Here is a 17,204-nt window from a genome sequence, read left to right on the forward strand (position 1 = left end):
CAATTTACTTCATTTGCTCTGAGATCACATCAGCTGAGCTGGGTTATTTCAACCTCTACTGAAGAGGCTTCCAGAGCATATTGCTCTTATATATGAAAACGTCACTCCTGTGCTTCCAGCTTGAAAAAGAAAAAGTCATTTTTAAGGATTGAATGGCTACATGTACATTGTGCCTCTAGGTACACAGGAGGCGCGCAGAATGTGTTTTTCCCCTTCTCTTGGTTCTTCCCTCCTACCACACTTCTGGAATTACACACAGGGTCTTTTCTCTTATAGCTGTCATCACCTCGTGTCCCCGTATTCAAAGCCCTCCCCAGCCCTCTCACCATTAGCTCTGGTAAAATGGACACTTCCATCTCTCCCCCATGTAACACTTGATTGCACTCATTTACACAAATCACTACCTCAAGGTTGGAGAGTACCTAGCCCGAGCCACATCAGATACCCAACAAATACTCAGATGAATTAAAGGAACTTAGTTTCACAGCACTCCTGGGACAAAAGTAAGCTTGGTCTAACTGCACAATAAAATGAAGCTAGTTTTAGCTTCTGGCTCTCTGGCTCACTCTCTCAGTCCAGAGCATCTCGGGAAGACTAGGCAGGCCATCCAATCCCATGACATACCCAGCTCCACCCTCTGTAAATACACTCTTTACAAGGTACGTTCTATATCCTTAGGTCTCATAGCCACAGAACAGCTGACATCCTTCTAACACTGGGAGCATGTCTGATGACATAAACATAGGGTCTGAACCTCTTACATCTCGCGAACCAAGACAAGCAGCAGAACGTGATGGTCCAAAACACTGCTCTGGAGCTAGACTGCCCGGCTGGGGTGCCATGGCTCGGCCCCCTACCACCGAGACCACGGGAAAGCTATCAACCTCAGCTGACACTTGGTTTCCACTTTTGTGAAACTGTACTTACCTCACAGGGTTGTGAAGATTAAGTGAGTTAATCTTTATAAAGTACTCAGGACACACAGCTTCAGGTGTTTAATAATAAAACAATAATCTAGTAAAACTGCTGTCAGCTTTGGCACCATACTAAAAGCCAAGGCTGGGCTGTTCCCTCCTTCTGGCTCCTGGAATCCTGGTTGGCTGAGGGTTGTTTTAGGTAACAGTTGGGAACTTACTACGTGCCACGCCCTGTGCTGAGCACTTTATAGCCGTTATCTCCTGTAATCTTGAACACTACCATGTAGGTACCCATTTCATCATCATTTAATAAATGAGAAAACGGCTCTGAGAGGCTCAATATCTTGTGCAAAGTCACAAAGCTAGTCAGTGGAGGAGGGGTCCACCCAGGCAGTCTGACTCCAGCTCGCATGCTTTAATAACTTGTTTCTACAATGGATTTCCTCAGCCAATGCCATCGCCTCAGGTGTGGAAAATGTTACAATACAAAGAGGGTGAAGATCACAAGGGGAAGTTCTGCTCAGAAGACTTTAAAAAAGACTTCTAAACTAAACCAAAAATGGGTGGGAGACAAGGATTAAAGGTCAAGTGTCAGGAGGGGGACGAGCTGACGCTCAATTACCATTCTAATTGCACCTCACTTGGGCACCACTTGAAATATCCTACTCATACCTAAGTAAAACATTACTTCTAAAAGCAATGAATCCTTTTTTTAAAAAATTGAAGACTACGCCAAACAAGAATAGAGTGTTCCCTGTGAGGTTCTACACATACCCTGTCAGTACTTTGGCTCAAAACATTTTTAGAACTTATCTGGTTGTCCTCAGAATGGACTTTGAGAGAATCTCATTTTACAGTCACCTCGTGTTGGACAGATGGAAGGACACACACACACTACCCACCTCATGGACCAGCTGGACTGCAGATGCTGCCTTTGGCCATTTCCAAAACTGTAATCCATCAGCGGGTGAGTATTCACCCTCACAGAGGACATTCTAAGAAATGTGCCAGAGGGATGCTTGCTAAAATCAGCTTCTTTAACGTATAGACATCTATTTTATGTAGAGGGAGATAAACTGCTTAATTTCCCTGTCAGTTTAAACTACGGGAGAAACACTCCAATCACAAGCCTATTTTGCCAATAAAATATTGCAACCTTTATTTAAAATAAAACACAAATTGGCAAGCCTTGTGAGACAACAGGCAGACAGCATTCCCCTTTCAGGGCCTCATTTATTTACATCAAGTTTAACACTGTTAGCAGTTCACAGTCAGACAACAAGGTGAGAGAATTAAATTAGAAAAACAAACACCGGAAAATATATTACAATAACAATTAAGAACAAATACCCGACAACACTGGTAGTGTGACCCATGATTGATGTGTTTTCAATTAAATCCCACACTGTCTGTCCCTTAGCCCTCCAGACCTCCCCCTCTGTGCACCCACCGCGCACACACCTGCAGAGCGTGACCTTTGGTATAAACGTTAAACAAGTTTTAAAGAATCTGAATCATATGTTTTAGGACAAAGTTCTGTCAACCACCATGAAACATTCAAACTTATTTTTGCCAAGCGAACATAAAAACTGGGGTTTCTCCACTGATAGTCATTACAGAATCAGACTGCAAAGAAGGAAAAGTGTGGGGTCTACCCAGGAGATGGAGTTCTGAGCATGCGTTAACAGCTCAGCCAGCCTGTTCATGGCAAACACACCAACCAGGGCACAGCCTCCATTCACCACAGGGAAAGATCTGATTAACTCCTCCTTCACTCACTCCCCTTTCTTAGTGAGCACAACAACAGTGTATGTACATAAGGTGGACATAATGTGTACCCTCCAGATAGATCTGAGACGTGAGGGTTTTCAAACATATGCCCTAAAGAACTGTAAGATGAGTACCTCATTGTCCTTTCTAATTTCTGAATACTAGTTTCTCTGAAGGACAATCAGCCTAATCAAGGTGATTTCTCAAGATCTCAGAAAATTTCTCTCATAATGGAGTCCCAAGAACAGTGGCCACAGTGAAAAACAGCTTGTCAAAATGGAGGAAGACTGGTTTATCTGGTCCTCATCTACCAGAAGCATCTGTCTCTTGGCATTCTTGCCACTCACGACACATGGTATGGTACCTCTGAATTGTACTAAACAGTATTTCAGATTCACCACTCATGACCCTAAAGCATCAGAGGATCCTGCAATACCTTCTCAATCAAGCATAAATTTATTTGGCATACCTGTGTTATTACTGTGTTATAACGGCTGAAAATTAAGTATCCTTATATGTGAAAATTTTATAACCAGAAGTCCCATTCTTCAACCAAAGTTTATGGTGCTTAATTACATGATTTAAAACTCCTATCCTGAGGCTCAGAAGCAAATCTAAGCAAGTCCCAAACATGCAAACTCTCCGTATTTCCTTTTTTATAGCCTGCTAGCATTTGACAGTTTGCCTCCACTGTGTCCTAAAGAATTAACTATACTGCTCTGAGACCTCACGCCATGTGGACAGCTCAGTAGCTTGGAGTGACATGCAGGCCCAGAAACTTGCTGCTTCAAGTACCATGAAGAACAAAGAACTCACAGGACAGACACAGAGCGTGTGCACATGGTGTGGTCTGAGGACAATGCTGGGCCTAGCCTCTCGACTAAAAGGGGACATTCTTTCCCTTAGACGATCTGCAGCTCTGACGACCTGTGCACACACCACCTGTGACCTCAGGCTGAGTTAACAGGGCCTTGCCACTGTGTTCAGGGCACGCAGCAATGGGGAGGTTAAGGGACAAAATTTTTCTAGGAGAGGTAAACAATTTCAAATTTATCATTGTACATAGGAGCAAAGAAGAAGAGGGAAGGTCCAGTTAGAGCGTCCTTCCCCAGCTGAGCGAGTGGGATGGAGAACGGTGCAGCATCTGCAAACCAGCACCCCATGTGGGGAGAACGTTGCACGTGTGGCACTCTCGCTGGGGGCCTCTGAGCCACTGCCACCCATAAAGCTCATTTCTACTCCATTCTACAGAGCTCAGTTCTAGCTCCGTAATCGTGCAACATCAACCCAGCCGACAAGTCTTTCCCTCTGCAAGACACACGAACCCATCTTTGAGGGTACAGCCCTCCAGGAGTGACCTCTCCCACTCCACATCGGCCTAGAATCAAGACGAGCTGCCTAGGCCTCCTCACCTGGGGACAAGCATGGGATCTTCTTCCCCCCGATGATCACGGGGTGAAGCCTTCCCTAATTTCCTGTCCTTTGGCTCTGGGATACTGAGTCAGAAATGAGGGAACTATTGCCTTGCTCACATGTTATCTCAACATAGAACATACACCTTTTCACGCAGCAGCCCCAGAGCAGAAACTTGTCCTTTTGGACACCATGGTAAACTTCACAGAAGACAGGCTGGAGCTCAGACCGTCACCAGGGTAGGTGCTCTGCAGCAGAGTGCAGCCCACTCCAAGGGCCTGAAAGCCACCCAGCTTCCCTGGTGACACAGGAGGGCAGGGACGGCAGTGACCTTCTGGCTGGAACAGAGCTGTAACAGTAATTGTTACTCCAGGCACTACTGACTTGCCAAAAAAAAAGCAAGCCTTGCATTGGGTTTTTTAAAGCCTGTAGTTGGAAAACTGGAACTCTATCCAAAGGATATAAATATCCTGACTGTTAAGAGTGGGACAAGTTTTAGAATGAGCCCAAGGCCTCTCCTACAGAGGCTGCAGCTAGCAGCAATTTCCCTGGGTTGTGACATGGAAGGTACAGGTGCCTTTGCCTGCAGTTGTCATAAAGGTAAAGGCTCCCTGGGAGCTGCCTTTTTCTGTCTGTCTCCTGCTCCCACATATCCCATACTGAAGCAGGCATTCACAAAAGAACTGAGCTACTGGCTGGATAGAAGCTAAGACAGAGATACAGACAGCTGGAATCTATTAACATGTAAGAAGAAACTTTCGTGCAGAGACCCACCTACATAAAGAAGACTCGTCATAACAGATGCTTAGGGCACAGAGACATACCCCAAATCCAGGTGGTACAAGTTAATGCAAGCAAGATGATGAAACCCCCAAATCATCAAGAACAAAAACACAGACAACCCTGTCAGCCCAATGTGCCTCCTGTAGGGGCAGAGCCTGATAGTAACGATGACATCAGTAGCAAAAATGGAAGGAAGTGGGAGAGGTCAGAAGGCAGGGTAGCCATAACTCAAAAGTGGCCACCGATGCAATTTACTCTTGAGCATTTCATAATCTAATAGGTGAGTTATGTTCAGCTACTACTCTTAGAAAAAAATAAACATGGACAATGAATGTCAAGCTCATTTATAACTGGTAGGAAATCCTAGGAAAGTAATTCCCAAAGTGCACCAGTTCCACGGCCATGCAATCTCCCCCTCCACCCCCCAAAAAACAACAAAACCACGCAGGACATAGGTTTAAAAAGACACTGTCAACATCAACAGGCAACAAGTCTGCTCCCACCATATTTATAATCCTAAATGGCTGCACATGTAGTGGATAAGTCAAGGGTAAGAGGGCCTCATTCCTCTTGAGTCAAGGTCCCTGGAAGAGCTTCTTTGTTCTGGAGTGAGTACACATTCCTACTTTTTGAAGATTATAATTAAACCAGAAGTTGGTCCCTACTTTTCTGAAGTTATCCAACATTGAGCTACAATTTTAGCAAAATGTTTACTATACCTGCACATATTCCTTTAGCAGGTTCATATTTATAAATGTGATAAATTACACAGGTGATTGTTCATATATCTGCATTTTCAGGTCCCCCACAGGTAAAAGCCTATAAGTCAATCAGCATCTAATCAACTGTTTTATCTTCTAAATAGACATTAATAATACTTTATAGTTATATTACATTTGATACTTTTCTCAAAGTGCTTTCATATACATTGTTTCATAGTCACTAAAATGATATGGAATAAAGTTTTTTTTTTAAGAAGAAGGAATGTAGGACTAGGTTTTTTAAAAACAAGTTGGTATTTCTTCATTACAAAGTGCGGACTGCCGTGTTGCTGAGGTCTGTCCAAAAGAATGACCCCGTGTGTAATAGTACGCTTTAAATTACTGAGCGCTACCAAATGCCCGCTTTGCTAGTGTTGCCATTCTCGACATTCAAGCCCCTTAAGGTCAGAGCATGTGCTTTAGAAAGTGTGCAGCACCGTGCAGACTGATTGTCTATCTGAGCCACTTCTCTTGCAGTGTCTCACAAGGCAGCAGGAATGGGGGAAAGACTCCGCAACCAGAAAGTCAAGAGACGAGAACTCTAGCCTTGGCTCTGCCACTAACTAACTGCTCTGAGATAATGGGCAGGTAACTTAACCATCCTCTCTTCCAATTTCTTAAGCTGTAAAGAAAAGGACTCGGTAGTGACAGTGTTCAGACAGTGTCGGCTGTCTGAAACACCTGGAGGGATTCTTGGAAAATGCACGAAGACCCCACCCTTTTGGGAATTCTGATCTGGAGTGAGGCCAATGGAAATGGTTTTTTTGTGTTTTTTTTTAAACTCCAGGAGATTTTGTTGTGCATCCCTGGCTAAGACTCACTGGACTAAGTTTAATAATAGCAGTAGTTGACACTTATGGAGTGCTCATTATGTGCTAGGCACTCAAGCTAAGTAGCTCACATACATTATCTCATTTCATCCTTACAACAACCCTGAGGTAGTCACTACTATTATCCCTGTTTTCCAATGAGGAAACTAAGGCCCAGGAAGGTTAAATGCCTCAACTTCTAGACTGGCTTTAGAGTCTGAACTCCTAATTGCTGTCCATACCGTGTCCTTTAAACTCAAAAGCCCCATGACTTTAGTTAAATATGGGCTATGCCTTAGCAAAGTCAGCATGTTTTATTAACTGGGCACTATTTTACTAGCCAACTTTCAACTGAATTGTAAGAAAATTCTGATTTAAACCCCAAAATGCAGCTGGGAAAGGGTCTCCACTAATGACCTCAATGCACAGAGGTCATCTCAAAAAACACTGAATGAATTTCTTAGGGCCAATTTTTTTTAAGGCTGTATCTCTGAAAATCACAATGCAGTCTGTAGGAAAATATACACATTCTAATTTTACACAAAGCCTTTTAAGAAAATATTTCATGTAAAGTACAATCAAGATGTATTCTACACAAAACACTGCATTTTAAGGTAGGAAATCTAACCTGAAATCATAGATCTGTACATGAAAGGATTCAGCCATGGCAGTCCAAAGGTCTGCATACATATAACCACTTTAGAAAGTTTCCAACACCTTGTAGAAGGGCTTTTGCTCCTGCTACCTGCTTTGCTTTTAAACTAGATAGAATTAAACTTCTAGAAGCAGTTTTCTCTGCTTTGAATTCAAACTTTTAAATTTACATAAGGTTATTTTTTTCACTCTGGTCCTTTTCAAGTAGAAAAAGGAAAAGCCTAAGTTCTACTTTTACAGTAAGTTGACAGTGCCTCTTTAACCTGAGCCCTGAGCCCGCACCTCCTGAAGTTACGCGGTTCAAGCATCACGTGGATGGAGCGTGCCACGACAGCCAACGCTATTCGACAGTGCTGAGGAAAATCAGCTCTCCGTGACCTCACTGAGCACCTAACGCAGGCGAGACAGAGCCAGGTGCGGCCCCTGAGTAAGACACAGCCCCCACCCTCCAGACTGTTCTTCAGTGAGAAGACGAGGGAGCTGAAATACACTCAGTAGTGTTCCTCCAAGGCTTATTTTCAGAGCTCTCAAGGAAAGATCCCTTGATTTAAAAAAAAAAAAAAAAAAATCCCCTGAAAGTCAATTATAATCCCTCAACTTGCATCCCACAATGACAGGGATAAACTTAAAAAGCAGCATAGTAATATTCTAAAGTTTTAGCTTTCCCTGTCCCACCCTTAAAAGGCTAATTGCTAAAACGATTTCAAGTTTATGGAAGTGTATGATGCAGGGAAGTGGCAAAGAAGAAAGGAGGACTGTCGGTTTCTAACGCAAGTTACAGGGAGCTCTATCTTCTCCTTCAGCTGCAAGGAGATGAACGGGAGCACTAGCTGCCTGTGCTGCCTCTGTGAGTGATGGACAGACAGGGATCACCCAGCCCCCAGGAGTGCCCAGTACCGTCTCCTCCCTTCTTAGCCTTCTCTTGGCCTGGGCCTCCTCTGGAGCAGCTATGATAAGAATCAAGTTTTCCTTTCTTTTTAATGAAAACTAAATTTCCTCCTTGGTCAAAGATGCCAAACTCTGTCCAAAACATAGTTTCCCCGCCTAGTACTCTAGCCCAGTTAATGCAATCTCAGCAGTTCTAAACTTCATTGTCTACTACTGAGCAAAGAAGAGATGAAAAACCATTCAACATAACAACACTGCACTCAAGAGCTTTCTAGAGATGCTCTCAAAGGGATAGCTATACACTTATTTGGAAAACACCCTTGAGAACATGTATCATTACCTTCATTTAATAGATTAAGAGATGGAGCTGTGGGTTGACAGTGGATCGATGACAGAGCCAGGAAGAAAACTCACTGTTCATCAATGCTGAACTCCTATCTTCCTAAGTTAATATTCCTTCGGGAGGAAAAAATAATGGATTTATTTTTTTCTATTGGGTTCTTCCTGGGGAGGGCAGGTCATAAAGCTTTAAAAAGAGAATAAAGTGGTAACTGGAATGAGATCTGATATCAAGAATATTAATAATATCTTACCAATTCGATTCATTTCCATGCAATCCTAATTAGCTTCCATAGTTATAACTGAATAGGGATGGAAAAGGCCTATTTTTCAAGGGCAAAATGTATTTGAGCGTTAAGTCATTAGGTTTCCAGGATCTAATTGGTGTTCTCTGGTGATGACCTGCTCCTTCAATTACACATTTTTAAAACAGAGGTGAAATGACAAAATAAATACCAAAGATTATTTCCAATATGATCTTTACAAACAAGCACAACAATGGGGCAAGGATAAGTGAGAGGAGAAAAGCATACAGGAATAATTTGGGGTAATTCATTTAAAATCCATAGAGAGTAAGAGAATGCTTCTCCCTGCTCTCTACCTACACTGGGTCTCAGGTGATAAGGGAGAGGGAAGGGACAGAGCAACAACCATCAGGACCCAAGCCAGCTTCTCTCAGTCACACGCCTCTGGGCCTGGCCGTTGGGTTTCAAGAAGAGACCCTCGCCTTGGTGTTTTAGTTGATGAAGAAATACACAGCTGCTCAAGTTCTTGGCCAGTATGTCAGTGTGCAGGGGCACCGTGTCAGAAAAGGATTCTCCTGTGAGAACCTGTATATGACCACTATTTTCAAAATCAATGTTGGTTAATGCCCTGAATGCTGCCAGGAATAAGAGAAGACAGCCTGCCCAGCAAAGGGCAGCAAAGAACCGCTAAGGAGACCCCTAAGCCTATGGTTTACAGATAGGCACCAAGAAGCAGAAAGCTGATCCTGGTCCATCAGGAAATAATACACTAGACTGGGAGAACTGACTTCTGCTAATCAATGTAAGATTTTAGGAGGAGTTTTCAATCCCCCCGACTACTTCCTAGCATTCTTTACTTCCTGCACCAATGGAAAACAGGACAGGAGCATAGAGAAGGGCCACGTTTCCCAGTTTTGTATTCTAGCAAACTGATCTGCAGTTTTTGCTGTAGCAGTGACCTTGTCGAAGCAAGGCTAACAGCTGCTTCTAAGAGCCTTAAACAAAACTTCCCCTGGTACGTTCCCAGCTTTCCTTTCTTCTGCCCCACCAAATTCGTTAGGTGAGTTCGAGCATAATCACCATTAGTACCTACAGGAGCCCCGGTCAATTCCGTTCGATGGTGCAGCATGAGTGCCGCAGCCACTCCACTGTCTGGGCACGGTCACTGTGGCCCTGCCAAGAGCAGCCCCGTCTAACCACTTCCCATCATTCCAGGTAAGAACGGGCTCGATTTGGTTCTTCATGGCACGACATACCCGTCTCCTGATGTCCCAGTGCAGCTTCTAATCCTGGCCACGACCGCCCTGCCCCCATCTCATTTCCCTCTCCTATGTGTTTTGCTTTTTGTTATTTCTGAGATGAACCTGTAAACGTGAGAACTCAGAGATCTGAGGTACTTCACATAAACACACTCAAGTATCAGTCTTTCATTTTTTGAAAACAAGAACACAGGAAAACAAGTCCCTTCCATCTCCCCTCAGAAATGTGTGCATCTTCCCACCAGGCTGACAGTGGCTACCTCTGTACCACATCACTGATTTCCTGTACACATGACAATAAGTTATTAAGGACAGGGTTTGCCCCGGGCACACCGGCAGCTGCTGAAGACACCTGCAGCTCCTGCAGGCTGAGTTCCAGTTTGCTCACAGCCTCTCGGAAGGCAAATTTGTTGCGAGTTTGAGGGATGCAGTCCACGTAGCCTGAGCAGTAGTCGAGCAGCTGGTGTCCAGTGTCCACCAGCTGGCTGTTGGGCACAGGTTCCGTGATTGCACTGGACAGTAGGTCAGCACATTCTAGTAGGGCCTCTTTGCTGATTTTGTCTGCCGAGATTTTCTCGGCCGCCTGTTTGGTTTTCCTCAGAGCCACTTTAGTACCTGCTGTGCCATTGGCCATTTTCACTGGCGAGATGGAAGATGTGGGCAGAGGCACTTGAGGTGGAGGCATCACAGGCCTCCCAGCTTTCCCACTGACGGGCGCTGCCCCCGGAGCCGCCTTTTTCCCTCCTTCCTGTGTTTCTGACGTGGGCTGTCCTGTAGTCGGGGCAGTCGGCTCTTCCGTGGGGTCTGAGCATATGGACGGATGCTGCAGTAGTCTCATCACTGGTGGTGGGGGTGGGGCACACTTTGGTTTTACCCGTCGGGGTCGGTCCTTGTCTCCAGAGGATGTGACCTGATGCTCAGATAAGAGCTTGAATTTATTCCCCTGAGAGTCTGTGCCAATGAGCTGCACGTCAGCTGGAGTGTGCTTCAGAGTGGGTGAGATAAGGACTGGCACTTTGTGGTTGTGAGTGGTGGGGAGGGCTGCCGCAGCCTTGGCTGGAGAAGACCAGCCTGTCTGCTCACCATCCTCTGGGACTCCAGCCATGCCAAGTCGTGCCCCACCATTCCTCTCCTTGGTCTTTGGGGCAGCTGCCACTCCAGCCACCCCCACCCCTGGAGAGTCTTTCTCTGCAATGGCTGGATCCCCAGAGGGCGTTCTCAGAGGAAGAGCTGTGGCTCCTCTGGGCAAAAGTTTGGCTTTTGGTCTCTCCCTGGTTGGAGCACCCTCCTCTGATTTTTTTGGAAGAATGTCATTGGCCCTGTCCACATTCTCTTCTGGCTGAGAAGAGGTGGACACTGTTCTTTCCAGCTGGAGTTTGGACCTCTGGCAGTTCCTGGGAAGGGTCATTGCCATCCTATCCTGCTCTGGAAGCCCTGAGGACATGGAAGATGTAGAGTTTGACCTTGGAAAAGGCTTGGAAGTGTCATCACTGGCTGTGGGTTTACCCGCTCGTAAGCCCAGTGTCTTTTTGATTAAGCGTGGTGTAAAGAAGCCTGTGATGCCAGACCACCCACCCCCAGCAGTGCCACTGCCCCCACCCCCACCACTGTCGTCATTACAGAGATTCCTCTGTGCAAAGCTCCCCCCATAGCACTTGGGTGGCACCAGATTCGCCTCTTGCTGGGCAGGAGTGAAAGAGAACCCATCAGCATGCTGTAGAGAAGCAACAGATGAGAAGTTACCCGTGAGTTCATATTTCTTGTGGGGCTGATTCTCCATTTCTCGGAAGGAGCTGCTGCGTTTTGGGGGTGTGGGAGCATTTCTCTTTTTCATGAAGGAGCTGAAGAAGCCTCCCTTCCTATCCCTGGTGAAGCATGTCTCTTTGGCGTCTTCCAAGAGGCTGCTGGGCGACTTGTCTCTCTGCTTTCGAGGCAGTGCTGGGGAACCGCTGGGGGCCTGTGCACTTCTAATGAACCCTGAAGAGAAAGGGCCGATCAGTGATGTCAAAGACAAGAAGAGACTCCATTACACTGAGGGACTAAGGCTGGATTTAAGAGATCTTTTAAATGTCAGCTGTTAGCAGGACTCAGAGGAAACTAATAAATACATTGTCATTTCAACGGATTAATGTGCCAAATGCAATGCAGAGTATGAATGGGAAGAAATAACCTGCTGGTTTTTACCTTGGCACTCATCTTTTCTCTAAAAACTGCAGCACAACTTGGCCTCATCTGTAAGGCTCAATGAAGAAGTTTTTGCCAAAAGTGTAAAAACAGTAACTGTTGAGGAAATGGAGTGGGAGGCAGGGTTGTACGGTGGACAGATAGATCAGGACTACTACCACCGGCAACGCAGAGCAAGGACTAGAGTGGCAGGTAAGACAGACACCAGCCATCCTTTCCCCAGGGATGACGGGCAGGAGGTGGAAATAAAAGCATCACACCCCATGGTTCTTAAAACAAGGCAGTCTCATTACACCTGCCTAGGGACCATACCTGGTGCTGAACTGGAAGCAGAATTTTCTGTGGCATCTTGTGCCCCTTCGATGTTCTCCTTGTTCTCCACCTGTTTCTTCAGCGTCCGGGTCTTAGAAGGAAGTATAGGTAATCGGGGCAAGTATGGAACAACAGACGAGGACGAGGCGGCTCTCCCAAGCTCCTCAGCTACCTCTGTGAGGAAGACAAGGGGTCTGATAAAAACAGCAATTTCATGACAGAGCAAAGGAGTTTTTCTTTTCAGAAAAGGCATACAACTGAGAAAAAACTGGAGAAGAGAGTACTAAAATATATAAATGAAATCACAGAATATGTACTCTTTTATGTCTGGCTTTCTTTGCTCAGCATTATGTCTGTAGCTTCATCCACGTTGCATGTGGCAGATTTTTCCTCATTGCTATATATTGTTCAAATGTGTGAATATACCAAAATTCATCCATTCTCCTCTTGAGGGATATTTAAGTTGTTCCCAGTCTTGGGCTATTATGAATATGTTGCTAGGAACATCCTGCTACGTGTCTTTTGCTTCATAATTGTATGCACATCTGCTGGGTCACAGGGAACATGTAAATTCAGCTTTGTTGGGTCCTACCAAACTGTCTCCCAAAACAGCTGTACCAATCTACACTCCCACTAGCATTGTAAAAAACTTCTAGTTACTCTGCATGCTTGCCAATGTTATCAGGCTTTTTTGTTTGATTTTAATTTAAGCCATTCAGGGGTAGGTGTAGTGGGTTCTCGTTGTTTCATTTTGTACTTCTCTGATGAAAAGCGAGGTGGAGCATGGTCTCACATGCATATTGGTCATTTGGATACACCCATTTAAAAAGTGCTTGTTCAGAGGCTGAACGAAGCAAAAAGATGTCAGCAGATAGCTTTATTTTTAGGTTGTACTTGGCACTAAAAAGGAGGGAAGATACAATCCATTCCATTTCATGCACATAAAGCAAATGAGGCTCCTGAAAACTTATTCACACCATTAGAAAGCCTTGGCTGACTATACTTGGACATGGGTTTTGTGGCTTTTACCAAGGCAAAGACATACTTTGCTATTCATTCCCAAACAAAAGAGCAGTATGATCAATTCAATTGTGAAATTTTTAAATTATTTTATAACTTCTCTTGATAATTATTTAAAGAAATTAACTTCCCACAAGAGGGGGTACATGGCACATAACCCAAGCCATGCCAATGAGATTCCTTTCTTCCACTGCTATACACAGCAACTGGGAGACAGACATGAGCTATAAAGATAGGACTTTGAGGATGCCAGCAACTATGTCCCATGCCACTTGGAGGATTCTGAAGATGAGATCAGTGTAGAAGCAAAAGTAAAGAGAAATTAGGTGGGAGTGGGTGTGGGAAGGAGAGAGAGGGAAAGGAGGAAGAGCTGAATTACTTGAGTCTGTGGCTTCAACTGACCCTGAGGTTAGCACCATGCCTACTTTTCCATGGTTTGGTTATGAGCCAATACATCTTCCTCTTATTGCCTACAAAAGTTTGGGTTAGGTATCTTTAATTTACAACTGACTAAAAAACACACCTTTTAAGGTAGGAACTATGTCTTATCTCTTTGCCCTCAGACCTACTATAGAGCTTGCCACAGACTATACGCTTAATAAAATGTGGGTTGAATAATGTTAAGTTTCTTGTTTAGCAATTCTGAATTGAAATTAGCTTTGAAAATTGGTAAGCGTTGATTTTCTAAAAAGATATAACATTTTCAAGAGAAGCAGAAATATTCAACTAAGGATTCAACAGAAGTTAAAAGTTGACATAAAAGTACCAAAGAAATGAAGCCTATGACTTCTACTGCTTTGACGCCACAGGGAATAAAGCACGTAGAGGAATAAAGAGGAAAGGAGTGCTATGACGTGCAGCTGCTCCGTCGGGCCCAAAGGGCCAGCTGCGCCCTCCCAACCTGCAGAAGGTGCATACATCAAATGACTTGGAATGAAATACTTTTCATTAAACTTAGTGTTGTACTTTTCTCTTTCTTCTTACCTAGACTTGACAAATCACTAAGGGAAGCAGACACAAATCAACTTGCCTGATTTTCTCTTCTAATATTTTTAAACTTGAACTTAAGCAGTAAGCTCTGTGTTCAATTACGAAGGAAAGGAAACATCTGAAAAATATGTATAAAATTCTGCAACTATATCCAAGTGTCTAATAAGGCAAGTGTAAGTAAGAATTCTGTGTTTTTAGCTCTCTAGGAACAGTCTCTCTGCCTCTTTATAACAGGTAAGTTTATTGGTGGACTTTTGCAGGTACTTTTAGAGGCATTATATACAAAAGTAGGAAACTGCCTATATATGTCCATATACTTGTTTTTTAGATAAGAAAAGGGTTCTCAATGCTCACAGCTTAATTTAACAGGCTCATTCTAAACCCCTTTCCACGTGAATATATTTAAGAATATCATTTTAAATATTTAATTATATGGATATAATAAAACTCACTAGATATTCAAGTTGTTAATTTTTCAATATTATAAGCTACACACTCCGATGCAACATTCTTGTAGCTAAATCTTTGTTCATACCCAATTATTTCCTTAAGATCTATTTTCAGAAATGGAATTTCTGGATATTGCTTTTATGACTTGGTTCTGCCTCTGTAGCTGTGGTTTAGAGTTGGAAAATTTTTCAAGATCATTTTTCCCTTTTCTCTTCCCTACATCACGAGTGTTGATGCTTAAAGAACTATCTAACTTATTCTCTTTATGAACAGATTGAACTAATTTCTAATTAAAATATAATTTCAGTGTTAAAAATACAAAAGAGGGGCTGGCCCCATGGCCTAGTTGGTAAGTTTGATGTGCTCCGCTTCAGCGGCCTGGGTTTGCTTCCTGGGTGTGGACCTACACCACTCGTCAGGGGCCATGCTGTGGCAGTGACCCACATACAAAATAGAGGAAGACTGGCACAGATGTTAGCTCAGGGCAAATCTTCCTCAGGACAAAAAAGAAAGAAAGAAAGAAAGAGACAGAAAGACCCATTAAAAATAGCAAAAAAAGCAAAACAAGAATAATAAAGGCCAAGAATTAATTCAATATCCTGAAATGGAGTCCCAAATAAAAGAATCTAGGGGGCCGGCTCTATGGCCTAGTGGTCAAGTTCACACGCTCCACTGCGGCGGCCCAGGGTTCGGATCCTGGGCGTGGACATGGCACCGCTCGTCAGGCCACGTTGAGGCGGCGCCCCACATGCCACAACTAGAAGGACCTGCAACTAAGATATACAACTATGTACAGGGCTGGGGAGGCGGGGGGCGGTTTGGGAAATAAAGCAGGAAATAAAAAAAAGATTGGCAACAGTTGTTAGCCCAGGTGCCAATCCTTAAAAAAAAAAAGAATCTATCATTTTTGAAATGTTAGTACCACCACCACCACCCAGAACTAGTCACCAACAGTAAATCACCAGATTTTCACCTTCAGAAATGCTGGAGTCATGGAACATGGTTTCAAAAGCTTGATGTGTTTCAGCAAAAGAGGGCCTGTCAGCAGGGCTCCACTTCCAGCCTATGTAACAAAAGAAGGAAATATTAAAAGCTCCTTGCAGGAATTCAATACTCAGTGGCACAGCTCACAGTGAGTTCCAGGCATCACGCTGTGTGCTCACTAAAGCAGAGTCACAGCCTAATCACGACAGTGAGTGAGCTGCTTCTCAGTTCCAGACTCAGAGGCGTGATGAACCCACTTCCTGGGGCTGGTCCTTCTATGGAGCCTCAGCTCCTATTCCTTCTACTACAGGAATGAGGTGGGGCAGGGAGATGGTTTAGAAAACGGCAAGTTTTCTTGCACTGGATAAATAAAGGAAGTAAAATCCGTCTTCAAATTCACTCTAAACTTATAAATAATCAGCTGTACATATTCAGAAATATAACAGGATATCAGAAAGAAGGAGCTTAGAGTTCACATTTGACAAAGACAGGGCAGTAGGCAATGCCAACACTCAACGAGAAAACAAGACGACTTATTCTCAAACACAACTGCAATTTAATTCACTACTCACTTTCCTACTTTCTCATCCTCAACAAGCAAGACGCTTTTGTTTATTCATCACAGAGGTTGCTTTCATGTATTTTCCATAGTCTTTAGCAATCATTTTCATCTAGTTGAAAGCAGCCCTCCACCTCTCTTATTATCCCAATTTCTTATTAATCATTCTTATTAATAGTTATTAATAATTCATATTAATAAACCCAACTTATTATCCCATTAAGTATGCAAATGCTTTTGAGAAACTGAGTCAATATTTGGGCCATGGACAAATATTAAGATTCCAGTAAGACTCACTAGGACAGAAGACAACATGCCAACTGGCTGATCAATGACCAGCTCTTACTATGTCATCAAGTTGGATTCAATCTAACCACAATGAGAGGAAAAATGTTTCCAATTTTGTTAATCATCCTGAATTGCTGACTTAGACCTTCAAAATCAAATTAACCAAAAATACTCACATGCTCTCATAAGTTCATAAACCTTAGGGGGGCACCCTTCAGGCTGTTCCATTCGATATCCTTTTTCCAGCAGATCGTAGACCTGAGATAAGTCAATACCTGGATATGGTGACATTCCATATGTAGCAATTTCCCACAAAAGTACCCCAAAAGCTGCATAACGGATAAAAAAAAAAAGAGAGAGAGAATGTTTCTTCTCTGATTTATTTTATACTATTAGGTAACTTCTCTTTCAAATTTTTGGTAACTGTTACAACAACATTAGTATATTCTTCTAATTTTTACAGCATGACTTGTCCTTCGAAGATATCAGCCCCAGCAACACTTCAGGTATAACCTCAAGATGATTGTCTTTAAATTTCCCAATTTTTATTTAGATTTCCTTTGCTACAATGAGGGAGAA

General features: G+C 43.5%; 2 protein-coding genes across 8 annotated transcripts in view; one reads left to right on the forward strand and one right to left on the reverse strand.

The window, feature by feature from the left end:
* The window catches only part of TOR3A (torsin family 3 member A), a 42,853-nt gene that overhangs the window by 15,719 nt on the left and 9,930 nt on the right, over positions 1-17,204 (forward strand). For all 3 annotated transcript variants that reach the window (XM_070267795.1, XM_023640627.2, XM_070267796.1), the window contains exon 6: positions 1,775-1,884. In XM_070267795.1, the coding sequence (XP_070123896.1) occupies positions 1,775-1,884 (110 nt within the window). The remainder of the gene's footprint in view (positions 1-1,774; positions 1,885-17,204) is intronic.
* ABL2 (ABL proto-oncogene 2, non-receptor tyrosine kinase) overlaps positions 2,051-17,204 on the reverse strand; it is a 106,216-nt gene continuing 91,062 nt past the window's right edge. For 3 of the 5 annotated variants that reach the window (XM_023640623.2, XM_070267787.1, XM_001498948.5), the window contains exons 9-12: positions 16,802-16,954; positions 15,768-15,857; positions 12,335-12,508; positions 2,051-11,815 (exon numbers count right to left, since the gene is read on the reverse strand). In XM_023640623.2, coding sequence (XP_023496391.2) covers positions 10,095-11,815; positions 12,335-12,508; positions 15,768-15,857; positions 16,802-16,954 — 2,138 coding nt within the window. In that variant the 3' untranslated portion in view covers positions 2,051-10,094. The remainder of the gene's footprint in view (positions 11,816-12,334; positions 12,509-15,767; positions 15,858-16,801; positions 16,955-17,204) is intronic. The other 2 variants (XM_023640624.2, XM_005609705.4) reach the window with 1 other exon arrangement.

The sequence above is a fragment of the Equus caballus genome, chromosome 5 (genome assembly GCF_041296265.1).
Source record: "Equus caballus isolate H_3958 breed thoroughbred chromosome 5, TB-T2T, whole genome shotgun sequence".
Taxonomy (NCBI): Eukaryota; Metazoa; Chordata; class Mammalia; order Perissodactyla; family Equidae; genus Equus; species Equus caballus.